The sequence below is a fragment of the Acinonyx jubatus genome, chromosome C1 (genome assembly GCF_027475565.1).
Source record: "Acinonyx jubatus isolate Ajub_Pintada_27869175 chromosome C1, VMU_Ajub_asm_v1.0, whole genome shotgun sequence".
Classification (NCBI taxonomy): Eukaryota; Metazoa; Chordata; class Mammalia; order Carnivora; family Felidae; genus Acinonyx; species Acinonyx jubatus.
The window spans coordinates 164,357,936-164,373,060 of NC_069381.1; the positions used below are offsets into that span (position 1 = coordinate 164,357,936).

At 35.8% G+C, this 15,125-nt stretch overlaps 2 protein-coding genes across 6 annotated transcripts in view; both read right to left on the bottom strand.

The window, feature by feature from the left end:
* The window catches only part of CCDC141 (coiled-coil domain containing 141), a 232,049-nt gene extending 231,156 nt beyond the window's left edge, over positions 1-893 (bottom strand). Inside the window, exon 1 of the mRNA XM_015086781.3 lies at positions 857-893. The gene's annotated coding sequence lies outside the window, so the exon portion shown is untranslated. The remainder of the gene's footprint in view (positions 1-856) is intronic.
* SESTD1 (SEC14 and spectrin domain containing 1) overlaps positions 1-15,125 on the bottom strand; it is a 155,132-nt gene that overhangs the window by 1,988 nt on the left and 138,019 nt on the right. For 3 of the 5 annotated variants that reach the window (XM_053215390.1, XM_027055383.2, XM_027055384.2), the window contains 5 exons: positions 14,130-14,211; positions 12,903-13,025; positions 11,814-12,005; positions 7,948-8,069; positions 4,679-5,397 (listed from right to left, as the gene is read on the bottom strand). In XM_053215390.1, coding sequence (XP_053071365.1) covers positions 5,268-5,397; positions 7,948-8,069; positions 11,814-12,005; positions 12,903-13,025; positions 14,130-14,211 — 649 coding nt within the window. In that variant the 3' untranslated portion in view covers positions 4,679-5,267. Of the gene's footprint in view, positions 1-856; positions 5,398-7,947; positions 8,070-11,813; positions 12,006-12,808; positions 13,026-14,129; positions 14,212-15,125 lie in introns of those variants that run through there. The other 2 variants (XR_003418773.2, XM_027055385.2) reach the window with 2 other exon arrangements.

A 15,125-nucleotide genomic window follows, 5' to 3' on the forward strand; every position in this document is an offset into this window, starting at 1 on the left:
TATAATAGAAAAGATGTGCTGACCCAAAACACTATGTGAGGTTTGATCATACCACACAGGTCCCTATGTTCTGAGTGGAAGGACATCTGATTATCCTGTCTCTCCAAAGAAGGACTTATTTGGGGGGGTGCCCTAAAGTGATGGCATGTAACTTGTAAATACTTCTAAGGTGACTCCTTCAGATTCACTAAGACTGGCCTCAGACTCCAGTAGCCTTTTGTCAGAAGTAGTTTTCCACATGCCTAACTTAAAATCTGTAACAACACTGCACTTATTATCTAGTGGCTGGTAACTATTTTTAGTTATTTGCTAAGAATTTCTATATAATTGTATAGACACACACACACACACACACACACACACACAAACACCCTCATAAGAGTTAACAAAAATAATCTTGATTCTTTTAAAAATTTACTCACTGCTTTCAAAATATTTAGTCACAGTTCTGACTTTCCTTTGATCTCTAAGTACTTCATGTTCTAGTACAGGCTCTACTTTTTCTTGAAGCACAGGGACTAGTGTTGCCAAGTTTTCAAGTTTGCTCTAAAATATTGCAATCGGGTAATTTAGCATCATCTCTGTCAACGTTTTTCAGTCTTAAAACACCTGCTCTATATTTATGCTCTTTCACAGAGCATCCTTAGTTCTAGCAGTCTCTATTACAGGACCAGTCTTTGTTATTATCACTGCCCAAGTTTATCAAGACTGCTCTTCTCTAGCTACAGCAGAACTAATGGTGGTCTCAAGTCATGCTTTTAACCTCTTTTTTAGGATACTTTAACAGATTTCTGCTTGTGTTGTTTCTACAGGCAGATGCTAACTCTCTGAGATCCACTCTATGACTTTTACTTACTTTTACTTATTTTTTAATGGCACTCTGTCATGTCCTGTCAACCTCAAAGTAGATGATACTCCTCACTTGTCTTCCATCTCGCTGGTCTACCATCCTGCCATAAAAGAGTTAATCTGTCAGTTTAGGAGTCCTGTTATTTACTGATGAGCTCACCAACTCCACCCTTAGTATTTCCAGTATGTAATTCTGAATGTAGGGGAAATGGAGCTCAGGGAGGTGAGCATAAACAGTGTGCCATGTCTCCCACAACTCCATGCTCGTCATCTGAGAAAAGAGCAAGATTAAAGAATGCTCTATTTTCCATTCTGAAAATATAATTATAGTAATAATTCCTTCCACTTTGGATAACATCATAATTTTCAACACATTTTTTTAGTATGATTGTATTTATAGATGCAGAAAAGTTGAGTAATTTTTACAAAGGTCAGTAAATGGCAAAGCCAGATTCTGAAATGAGATATTCAAACTCCACTCTTTCCATTATATTCAGTACAGCTCTTACTTTAGCTTTTTTATGATCTTTACTATTCTTGCCACTATTTATGCTTCTTGGCTAAATGCAGACATTTCTAAAGCACACAATGAAGCCACATAATATCAGATGTTAAATCAGTACTTAATTTTGCCTCATCAAGTTATCTGCTGCCCTCCATACCAGGAGTGTATTTTCCATTTTCTTCAATTGAAGCTTTCTATTTTCAGAACTGAGAGTTAACCTTGGAAAGTTTTCTAATTAGGTTAACTCGGCAGGTATGTTTCAGCCCATCTTCTTAATTCTAGAGGATTTCTCTTTTGGGGATTTAACCAAAGTTATCTCAATCACGCTAACTCTTGTCACTGATATTTACTGATGATAGTTCCCCATATCATTTTCAATAGTTTAGGATGTGGAGAACTTAGCAACCAGAGCATGTGCAGTTCCTAGTAACCACAGGGTTTTACTATGGGAAAAGTACACAGCAATCTCCAACCTCTCTGGCAGGGAACGTACAATGTAGTAGAGGATTCTGAGTTCTTCCTCGGATTATATCATGAAATACGTTCATATACTGTCACAATCACATCACTGGTTACAATAGGTTTAGAACAGAGAGTATGGTTTGTGCAGCACTATCAGAAAAGTAATTGTCATGTTCAGTTCACCTTAGATTCTGCCAGCAACAATAATAAACTAAACAGCACACTCCATATTTCAACTGATGGGGTAATGAAACAACACGCAACACTAGGTAACACTCAGCAACCTGGCTAATTTAAATGCCTATAAAGTGAGAGTAGTATCCAATCCTGTACCCAGTGATGAAGCCTAGACCTGCCATCATCATCCTGGCTGGCAGGGTGAGCCGTCTCATCACCAACAGCAATGTGTTGCCAACAATGGGAACTGGGAATGAAGTCAATTTTTTTCTGAAATCAAGGTACCATCTTTGCATCTGCTGGGTCAGACATGTGAAGAACAGCTGTCAAAACTTATATATTGAGCTAAGAGAGGAGCAAATACACAATAAGAAGGCAAGAGGAAAAAAAATCCCCCAAACCAAAACAAAAAACAAAACTAGCCCAATGAACACTCCAAGAATTCCCTGAGATGAGCTAAAATGATGTGGAAAGTTGTGGCATATACCAATAGATGGCATGTAGAAATGATGGTTCTTCCTCCAGTTGTGGACCAACGTCAACTTATGATGTACAAAGAACTCATGATTTCAAACAGACTGCAGTCACTTCCTTCATGTGTACTCTAAGTACACTATGATGCTACGAAACAAAATCACGTTAGGGCATTGTTGGGTTTTCAATCATAACTGTACGTGTATGTACAGATATACATATAGAAAGTAGCAGCAAATTTACAAATGAAGAACAATATCATGTCAAAAGCATATTCCATTTCATCTGAAATAGTCAAGTTACAAATAACATTTCCAGATGCTGCCTTACTCTTGCTGTAGGCAAATAGCTTAAGGCATATTAACAACTAACTCACTGGACAATTAGTAGTCGAGTTGATGATAAAACTAAGAGCCCCTTTACTTACAGTGTAGTTCTTTCCTAGCAAAGTCTTAACAAAAGCACTCTAATCACTATGAAGTTCAGTAGAATAGATATGGAGTGTAACTAAGTATCTAAATTACCTAATATATAAGTATCTGAAACACCAAATCACTTCCTTATGAGTAGATTCATTCATAAGTCAGTCATAACTTTAAGAAATATATTTAAAACACACTTTAGACTATCATATAAGGGGGACTATTACTAATGCCTACAACAGACCATTCACATACAGAAGAAGTAAAGCAACTATTACATATGAGGAAAAGGCTGGGAACAGGAGAGTCCCACAAGATTCCTTCCCTCAAAAGAGATTATAATGTAGCAGGCACAGACATCAATAAGCAATTGTAGCATGTGGTGAGCACCATTATGAAGACTGAAATGAAGAATCACAAAAGTCCATACTCAGAAGTTAAGTCCTAAAAGACTTGAGAGGATTATCAAATATAGAAAGAATTTCCTGGATGTTTTCAGAAGCAGTGGCAGCATAAGAAAAAAGGGGGCAGAAGTTTCTCCCAGATTTTCTGGCATGTTTGACTATAAAAAAAGGCTGCACCTTTAACCAAAACTGCTCACAGAGAAGAAAGGTGAAAAATATGATACTTCATCTAGGAAATGTCAAGTGGGTAGTTGAAAGTATGGGTCTAGAATTTTGGACCAGATACGTAACAGAGAATGCTGGGATAAAACAGAAACCCTAAGGATGAGATACCTCCAGAAGCATTCCGAAGACAGAATCTGAGAGCACATTTGAGTAGATACACTTTAAGTTAAGAGCTGTGTGACTGTACTCACGGTTATGGCAGAGGATAACATCTTCGAGGGCGGAGACACTGTCTAGGAAAGGCTGCTAAATGGTGTAAATGTTGCAGAGACAGAGGACAAGGAACACAGACAGAGGGCAAAAAAATTATTCAATTCAGTAACTGAGAGCACACTGAGAAGAGTTTCACTGAAGTGCTATGTTACACCAGGCTGCAAGGTGCTGAGCAGTGAATGGTGAGGATGCAGGGAGAATGGATATGGATTTCTCTGAGAAGTCTGGCAGTGAAGAAGGCTGGAGAAATCGGTAGGTGCAGAGGGATTTTTTTGCATTGCAAGATACATGAACATCACTGAAGACATGAAAAGAAACCAGCATACAATTCTTTGCATAATTTTGTATTGATCACAGACTAAAAAAGTATTTTTAATCTTTTTCAAAAACATTTTCTGAAATAAAAATTAACACAAAAATTAAATACGTATTTTACCATTTAAACTTAATATAAACTTAAAAGCACTAACATTTTATAAATTTTATTTCTAAAAGAGTTGTACAATTTTTGTTACTAGACTACTTCAGAATTTTGCTTCTAGTATGAGAAATTAAATTTTATTGACAAATGCTATTTTAGCTCCAGTAAGATTCCTCTGATATAAAGGATTACACTTAAGTAATTATGTATGCCTTCTTCCCCATACTCCTCCCCAAAGATAAAGTATCTTCAAGGTAGGTAATAATTTGGATAACATTTTTCAAATTGAAGAAGAGAACAATCAGAAATAGTATTCCATTATTTTTAAGTTCTTTAAGATCTAAACTTATTATTTCTCAAAATTAAACATGCTTATTATATACACATGCTTACATATGAATTTCCTGGCTAAAATACATGCAACAAACATGAAAAAAACAAATACTATGCCAGCCTCACAATCCTAAGAATGCCCTTTTAAATAAGGCACTCATGTCTGGAAACAGGATATAATCACCAAATTAAATAAGATGTTTAAAAGAAGCTTTTTATTAAGCACAAACAACTTTTAATACATTATCAATACAAATAGGAAACTGTCTTTTAATGAATATGATATATCAAAGATCTGAAGATTTTCTTCATACTGACACAATAAAAATAATCACTTTTGAAGAATTACAAAGTAAAATTTTTGAGTACACCACTGTCTACTAGTAACAATTTAACTATTATCTAAATTTACTACATCACCTGGGGAGAAAGGTCAACCATTTTTATAGAGAGAATTCCTAAACTCTTATTAGCACCATTCAAAGCTTATTATCAGTTGTTCATCTACAAATTGACAGGTCAGGTAAAGCTTTAAAGCAAGTTTTCAGTGCAATGTTTACAGTTCCTTCTTTTAAGATACTTGGAGTCTATGGTCTCAAAGCATGTTAAATAATTATGCCTTGGTAGTTGCAAAGTGTTAACATGTAGAGAGAAATGTAAAATGGAGAGAAATGAGGCTTATTCTGACTGTGAAATGTATCTTAATGTATTGCAGCTAATGCTGTAGTATGCCAACGACATGCGGGATTATGAACTGCAGATTTGTGGGAAGCTGGTAGCTATTAGCTCTCTGTGGTCATCATTTCAGGATGTCTCAGCTGCTGCCTTTTGAGACTAACCAGTTTCATCCTGTCTCTGATGTGTTCTGCAGTGGAGGCCATGTCACTTGGACTCCCAAAATATTGTTCAGTTCTAAAAATCAAAAGAAACAGAAAAACCCCAATCAGGTTAATATAAATCCACTGACCATAGCAAATTCAAAAGGAAGCAAAGATTTTCATAAAAATTATCTATGTGATAAGGCATTAGTTCATTTGCAAACCATACTGTTTATCTTTGAGTAGTAATTCGGTAGGACAAACTTTTTTAATTTTTTATTCTTTAAAAAAAAAAAGATTTTGAGAGAGAGAGAGAGAGACAGCATGAGTGAGGGAGGAGTAGAGAGAGAGGGAGACAGATAATCCCAAGCAGGCTTCATATTTCATGCAAAGGCCAACGCAGGGCTCGATCTCATGAACCATGAGATCATGACTTGAGCCGAAATCAAGAGTAGAATGCTTAACCAACTGAGCCACCCAGGTACCCTGCAGAGAAACATTTTTATAAATGGCATAAAATATCTGAAGATATGTTGAAAGAAATAGATTAATTGTACTAAATGTTTACTTATGACAATCTCAATAAACTGAACAATGCAACCCAACAATGAAACCATAAAAGAAACAAACATTGGAGATATTTACTTTTCAGCTTAAGGTGCATAAGCAAACACAAATATAAAACCTGTATGTGTCCTTCAATGATAAGGGTTATGTACACCAACTGTCTAATATATATAGCTGGCAAATAAAATATCCGTTTCATGTTAAGGCATCGCTTGGGACTTTAATAGATAAAATCATTTAATGTTATCCTACTTGAAAAGATAATGTATTCGGAGCCACTAGAATCTTTTGGAGCTAGAAGAGTTCTTAGAAAGTATCTGGTTATGATCTGCATTTTTTAAGATCAGAAAACTAAGGCCTAGAAATTAAATGACTTAACTAGGATCACACAGTGGGGAAACCAGGATTTGAACCTGAGTCTTCAAGCAGTGAATTCAGAGAGATCATATAATTTATTTTTCCAGGACAATGTGACAAAAGAGAAATCTGAATAAGCTTGCTATCAAACAAACTTTGTATAGCATCAAAAGGTTATCCTACAAATGGAACAGAATAGTAAATCCACATATTAAAGGTGGTTGTAAAATCTGAACACACAGTACTTATTCTTCAATCTTAAAAGCACGAGGAAATGCCATATGACTACTTGTGGAAGGAGGAGAAGCCCAAGCAAAAATGCCAGTTATAGATGCTCCTAGGCTGACCTGAGAAGAGGAGATGCTGTTAACACCTGGCTGTGAAATGTGGAAACAGGAGTGGGGCTTTCCTGGAACAACAAGAAGGCGCCCCTTCAATATTGTTATAAGCTGAATTTACAAACTTTCAGATTTTATTCTTTCATACACTGCAGATATGTAACATGTATTTAGGTTATTTCTGATGGTTCAAGTTTGGCTATGACCAAAGATTATATAAATGTAGATAATGAATTATATTCTTTCAAGGGAATAAAATCCTATCTTCCCCAAATAAATTCTAAATAATCACATGAAGTTCATGACACAGTAGTGGCACTTACTATGTATCAGATTCAAGTAATTTATATACATTCAGCTCACATAATTCCCCTGCCCCTGTAACCTGAGGAGGTATGAATAATATATCCCTATTTTATATCCCTACTTTTTAGATGACAGGATTGAGGCACAGAAAGGTTGAGTGGCTTGCCCAAGGTGTTACAGCTACTAAGTGGTAGAGTTGAGATTTAAACCTAAGAAATCTGATTCCAGAGGCCACAATCCTATCCAGTATGCTATTCTACAATGTAAGATAGATGTATCCAGTGACTTGGCTTCTCTGTCATTTGAATTAAATATCCTCTGGATTACTTCTAAACTATTTTCACTGAGAAGGTCTAAGATCCTCAGGGATGAAGCTCCTTCAGATTCATTTACTGGCCCATTTATTTGCATGAGATTACTTCTTACTTTTACTATCATCTTTTGAAATGTAAAAGGAATGTGGGAATCAGGACCCCATCGTTTTACAAATGAAGAAATTACGAATCCATACAGCATATTGGAAAGAGAATGGGTTTGGAGCCACACAGACCTGACAGTGTATTCCAATTCCACTTATAAGCTGTGAAATCCTGAGCACCTCACTTAATCTTTCTGAGCTTCAGTTTCTACATCTGTAAATCAGGAATAATCACACTGGTCTAGCACCGTTTGGTCAAAAATAGTGAAATGAAGTGCTTAACTTAGTGTTTGGTAAATTATAAGCTCACTATACATTACACCCCTCCACTCCCCTTCCCTTCCCTGGATGAAGCCCAAAGTCACCCTACTCCCTATCATCACAGCCAAGGCTAGAATCCAGGAGTATCAACCTCATCAGTGATCTTTCTTCTACAACAAGCTGTCAAGAAGCACATTTGATAGCAAGTACCAAATCCACTTTTGCTAACAGTTGAGTTTGCATTTCTTTTCATTACAAACTAATTTATTGTAGGAACTGAAGATGTGAACCAAAGCTAATTTACTTGGCTTTTTAAGAAACAGATTTTCCTCTCTTGATGATTTCACTTTAAGACCTCACCAATAAAAAGACAAGATTATAAAAACATGTACCATACCCATCAGGATAAACTACAGGAACAGTTAATCTATCCAAAAGGGATTTCCCAACCGCTTCAATTTCATCAAACTGCTCCTCATCATTAATAGCTTCGGGCTCTTCTGGACAGTCTTGCAAAATCTGCAACAAATAAAATGGGGTCATCAATCAAGAAATATAGAAAGGCAATCAAGCTCATGTAAATTCAGTAGATTGAAGGTATTTTTGTTTTGTTCTTAGCATCTTCATGTACACACCCTTATACAAGATTGATTACTGGTGAAACTGGCTCAAAAAATCCTAACAAAATGAAATACATAATCCTTACTAATAATATATAATGAGAATACAAAAGGTCTACAGTGATTTCCAAGAAAAAATAATACTAAACTACTATTTGGAAAGTAAGTTCAAACTGCACTTACAAAGTATTCCTTCATTCATTAAGTATTTATTGTACTAAATGTTTATTTAGCAGCTTGGGATGGGACTGAGATATAGATTTTGATCTCAAACAGCTTACAGACTTAAAAAATGAAAGAGGGGAGCCTGGGTGGCTCAATTGGTTAAGCATCCGACTCTTAATTTTGGCTCAGGTCATGATCTCACAGTTCATGATATTGAGCCCTGTGTCAGGCTCTGCACTAACAGCACAGAGCCTGCTTGGGATTCTCTCTCCCTTTCTCTGTCCCTCCCTTGCCCTCTTCTCAAAATAAATAAATAAACTTAAAAAAAAAAAACTTTACAAAAATGAAACAAAATATACATGCAAAACCACATATACTCAAGTATACAAACACAGAACTGATCGGATGACCTAGACAGACACTACAGTTATTTTAAAAATTGATCTGCTGACTTACCTGATGTAAACTGTTAAAACTATAATTCACATATAGGAAGTTCTGTAGTCCTTGATAAAATATTACTTTTCCTTAACCACTACCATTTAAATTTAGAAAGGTGAGGAAAGGGGAGGAGAGGAAGTAAGAAAGGAAGAAAGAAAATGCTGTAATTTATAATAGCTAAGTCTAAAGGTACTGACCCACACTGATCAACATAGTAGCAACCAGCCACATGTGTCTTGTGACACTTGAAAAGCAGCTAGTCCAAACTGAGATGTGCTGTAAGTCTAAGATGCACACTAGATTATAAGAAAAATAAACATAAAATATGGGGGAAATGAGAAGTATTTATTTTTGCAACTTTTTCTGCATTGTATTTTACTTAATCCAATCTGTTCATTTCAGCATTACTCATAAAGAACCTTATAAGAAGTTCTAGATTCAATTTAAGTATCTTCTCAGTCATTATACTATGTAAGTTACTTAGTTTTATATTTATGCATATTGGTATAAAACACAGTCAAGAAGAAAATACCATCTGATAACAAAAAGCTTTACAAAGGTTTGAACAAAATAACTTATAATTGAGCTTATTATAGGCATGATAAGAAAAAAAGGCCAGGTAACAGAAGGAAAAGAACAGTAATGTTCTATGCAAAAAACTCTCAACAATTTATATTCTTATAGGACCTCTTAAGAGAAGTCTAGACCTTAAAATGTCCTTACAGAAACATTTTATTTTTTAAAGTGTTTATTTAAATTCCAATTAGTTAACATACACTGTAACATTAGTTTCAGGTGTACAATATAGTGATTCAACCCTTCCATATAATACCCTGTGCTCATCACAAGCGCATTCCTTAATCCCCATCACCTGTTTAATCCCCTACCTACCTCCCTTCCAGTAACCCTCAGTTTGTTCTCTATAGTTAAGAGTCTGTTTCTTGGTTTGCCTCTCTCTCCTTTTTTTCCCCCTTTCCTCATTATTTTGTTTCCTAAATTCCACATATAAATGAAATCATATGGTATCTGTCTTTCTCTTATTTCGCTTAGCATTAAACTCTCTAACTCCATCCATGTGGTTACAAATGGCAAGATTTCGTTTTTTTATGGCTGAGTAATATTCCATTGTGTAGATATGCCATGCCTTCTTTATCCGTTCATCTATGGATGGACGCTTGGACTACTTCCATAGTTTGGCTATTGTAGATAAGGCTGCTATAAATATCAGGGTGTATGTATCCCTTTGGAGAAGTGTTTTTAAATTCTCCGGGTAAATAGCTAGTTGTACAATTGCTGGATCATAGGGGTAGTTCTATTTTTTAACTTTTTGAAGAATCTTCATACTGTATTCCAGAGTGGCCTCACAGATACATTTTAAAAACAGTATCATATGTAGAACTTAAGAAACACACAGATGAATGTAGGGGAAGGGAAGGAAAAATAAGATAAAAACAGAGAGAAAAGCAAACCATAAAAGACTCATAAATACAGAACTAAGGGTTGATGAACTTCCTTTTGCCTGAATTACCCCTTCATATCAAGGTCTCTGATTAAATGTGATCTCCTCAGAGAGGCCTTTCCTGGAAGACTTGTCTTACCTGCTCTCCACTCCCTCTTTCCCAAATTGAGGGTGGGGGGAAGGGCTAAATGGGCAATGGGTATTAAGGAGATCACTTGTTGGGATAAGCACTGGGTTTTATACGTAAGAGATGAATCACTGGGTTCTACTCCTGAAACCAATACTACACTGTATGTTAACTAACTTGAATTGCAATTAATTAATTAATTAATTAATTAATTAATTAATTTTTTAAAAAAGCTATCAGTAGTGTTAGGAATTGGGCCTCTTAGATAGGAGGGAGGGACAGAAGGAGCAATGTGACTAAAAGAGGGTGGGAGAGCTTCTGGGGTACTGGTAATGTTCTGTTGTTTGAATACTGAGCTGATCACACAGTCATGTTCTCTTCGTGAAAATTCATCGAACAGACTGAATTCAACAAATTCACTGAACATTTATGATCTGTGTATTTTTCTATGTTAATATACTTCAATAAAAACTTTTCATTAAAACAATCAGTAGATAAACAAATTAAGCCATTTTATGTATACTTTCACATTTATCATCATTAGGCCTATTTTAAACCAAAATACTGACCTGTGGAGTTCAGTGACCAGCTCAGGGAGAGTTAACTATGAACACTTCCCAACAGATGTACTACATAACAAGACAGAAACTATCTAATTCCTGATAATATCTCTTCTATTTTATAGACTAGGCTATCACACTTATATTTAGGTTTCTCATATTTCATTATATTGAACATCCCCCACACATAAACTTTCAATGTGCGAGATCACACCAAAGTTAACTACATAACGAAGCTCCTCCTCAGAGGAGAAATGTAAGGGTTGGTTGGGTGCTATAAATTTTCTCTGTGCAGAGTTCCGAAAAGGGCTCTGCTGAAAATCTGCCCAAATAACACTACACATTTCATTTTTGGTTTCTGGGACTAATGAATTCATTAAATAATAAATTCCAGAATGAATCTTTAAATATAACACATGAAAAAAAGTTTTATTTTTATCCTTACTCTCTTTGAGTTGGGTAGTCTCTAGTGTAAACATTATAAAATTACTAAGTGCTCTTTTAAAAATGTTATGACAATTAGTAGTAGATGCAGAGGCAAAGTTTCCTTTCGTTGCGTAACGAAAGAGATGGGAGTCGTGCTACCCTAAATATAGAGAGCACATTCTGGGCGCCAGGTCTGGAGAGAAGAGAAGCACTGTTGAGAGAGGACTCCTGGATGGTTTTGGATTTCTCCAAGCACAGTATGCCAGCACTAGTATGGATTACTAAGAGGATTTCATCTGAACTCTCTAAGAATACATTACATCTAAACAAACTTTAAACATAGGATTAATAGGAGTTGCAATAAGAAAAAAAACCAAGCTAACTACATAATTATAATATTAAAAGTAATATATTTAAAGACAGGCAATAAATACTACTGAGACTACATTTTTTAAAAAAGCAAACCTTTTCAGCATTTGAGTGAAAGGCAATAGCCATCTCCAGCCTATGTACTCTCTCTTCAGACGCTATCGTAAACTGTTTCCATACTCTGTTCAGTCGAGGAAGCGTGTCCCCAGATGATCGAGACGTGCAGCGCAGAGATTGGCACAACACAACTGTAGCCTGTAGCAACTGTCTTCCATAGTCGTAAGTGCTCTAAAAACAAACAAAAAAAAAGTATACATGAAATTACAATAAAAGAATTCTGAAAAGAGAGATGGAAAAGTGTACAGGAGGACTGTGGTTGCAAATGAGTAACACTACCAGAAATCAATGCGGAATGACTCCACTGGCACTTAATACTATAAATTAACTGCATGCATAATAAAAGATAGGAAAGCAATACTTTTTAGTAAGTTTCTTCTTTGTTAGGTTTTATTCTCTTACTCTGTTTTCCCCATCTCAGTCTACTTGATTCCACTGGCCAAAAAGAACGTCTGCTCATTCACTAACCAACAAGTGGGTGAAAATGGACGCTTTATAGGGCACTTTATATCCCACACAGGAAACCACAACTGTTCACTGAGAGTTCCATTATTAGGGAAAATAAATTAAGATACTTTTCTCTCCCTCTCTCTCTCTCTCTCTCTCTCTCACTCACACACACACACACACACACACACACACACACACACACACACACACACAGAGTTTGTGTTGTTATACTAATACTGAGGAGACGAAAAACTGGGACTTCTACTTTACTGATATTAACACATATTTCTTATTAACTTTAGTGAGTGAGCAGTTGGATTGCCTAAAAATGGCATAGTATATAACACAGTATATATAATGACATAGTATATAACAGCATTTATATAACACATAAATCAGAGGGAGCATATACAGAACCTGTATTCAGGAGAACATAAACCCTCTCAAGTTTATGCAGGCTAGTTTTGATGTACCAGCTGACACTTTTCTTAGTTCTGTGATATTTCTGAAATAACATGACTAACCTTCTTGGACTTGGAGGGTTAAGTTACATTATAATCATGCAGAAAGCTATTCAAACACTGAGCTTGTAGAAAAGGAAGATAACCAGTTCTGCACCTGTGCAACATCAACAAATTTTCTATGCTTTTCCAGTAAAACTTTTGTTTCCTGAGCATCATCACCCAATCTGATGTGGGTCTTAAGCAGGGCATCCAGAAGTTCACTTAGCCATTCTACTGCCTAAATAAAAATAAAGAACAGTGAAGCTCGATTCATAACTCTTATTATATCAAAATGTATTTATAAAAAGAAAAATTACTACCATGTGATTAATTAACCCACTAGTTATAACCTAACTTCTTAATAGCTCATTTCATTCAATGCCAAGCTACATGAATTAATGACCTCTCCTCCCCGTCAAAATCTGTAAAATCTAACAAGATATATTAAAAAGAAGCACTCTTTTATTTTTTAAAAAAGTGTTTATTTTTGAGAAAGCACAAGAGGGGGCACGGGGGGGGGGGGGCGGAAAGAGGGGGACAGAAGATCGAAAGCGGGCTCTGTGTTGACAACAGTGAGCCCAACTGTAGGGCTTGAAGTCATGAACCATGAGATCATGACCTGAGCTGAAGCTGGATGCTCAACCAACTGAGCCAACCAGGTGCCCCAAGAGAAGCATTCTTTTAGTATCATGTGGGGGTGCCTAGGTGGCTCAGTAAATTAAGTATCCAGCTTTTGATTTCGGCTCAGATCATGATCTCAGAGGTCATAAGATCAAGTCCCACGTCAGGTTTTGCGTCTGACAACACAGAGCCTGCTTGGGATTCTCTCTCTCCCTCTTGCTCTCTTTCTCAAAAATAAATAAATAAATAGATAAATAAATAAACAAACATTTAAAAAATAAAAAATAAAATCAATATCCTATGATTTGTATTATTAGAAGATCATGAGTTTATGTAATATAGATCTTACATGTTCTGTGATGCTATCTACATAGAGATAACATTGTTTATCTAGTTGAAAAAAACCCTCTTGCAGGTTAAAAAGCAACGTGCTACACCAGCCTTAATCCTGGCATGTAATAACTCACAAGAAAGTCAACAGTAATAATAATAAATAATCCCAATTTCTAGCTAAATGGAGAATTTCATTGAGAAGATAAGCCAAATAAGACCAGTACGGTAACTGAAAAGAAAAAAAAAACACTTTATTATTTTAACAAGATAAGCTAGAACTTGACTTAATGCATTTACTTTCTTGGACCATGAAAAATACACTTTTTTAATAGGTGAAATCAATATTTTAAGAGAAGACAACTACATCATGTGCCTGATTGATCTTTACCTGGGCAGCATCTTCTTCACATTTAAACAACTGCACCATCTGAAGCATCTTTAACCTTCGCACATCTACCATGTCTTCACATCTAATGAACCCAAACATAAATTTAAGACATCATTTCAGTTTCGTTAATAACTATTATAACATCACCATCTGGCACACATATTTTATAGTATATTAAAATACTTAATCTTCCACACCATGGAGACTTCAACTATTCTGTACTGATTTGTAAGAATTTTAAGGATATCTATGTTACATCAAAATACTTCAAAACCCTCAAGACACCTGAACGATACCTAATCACACACTCTCGAGGATAGAATGGATTCTGCAAAATACTGAAGCAAAGCACAAACATAGTGGTATACTAAAATCCAAAGAAATCTCCACTGCCAGTTAGCATTAAACAAGCCTCAAAGATAAGATTTAAAGTTTGTCAGGGTGCCTGGGTGGCTCAGTCGGTTGAGGGTCTGATTCTTGATTTCTGCTCAGGTCATACATGGTCTCATGGTTTGTGAGTTTGAGCCCTACATCGGACTCTGCACTGACAGCGTAGAACCTGCTTGGGATTCTCTCTCTCCCTCTCTCTCTGACCCTCCCTGACTCATGATCTCTCTCTCTCTCCCCCCCACCTCCCACAAAATAAATTTAAAAACTTCAAAAAAAGTGTAAACCTTCTCAAATACTAATTTTGAAGATGATGCTCCAATGAAATAAGACAAAAATGTTAACATTTTTCATTATATTACCCAAAGCACTATCTAATTCTAAATAAAAAACAAAACAAAACAAAAAACACTCCCATCTGTTTTCCAAAGAAGAAATAAAGCTCTATTGATCTCTGGGTGTAGAGAAATACAATTCAGAGTATTTTTACATTTTATTTACTTATTTATTTTAATATTTATTTTTGAGAGAAAGAGAGAGCTTGCATGGTGGAGGGGCAGAGAGAGAGAGGGAAATGTAGAAATCTGAAGCAGGCTCCAGGCTCTGAGC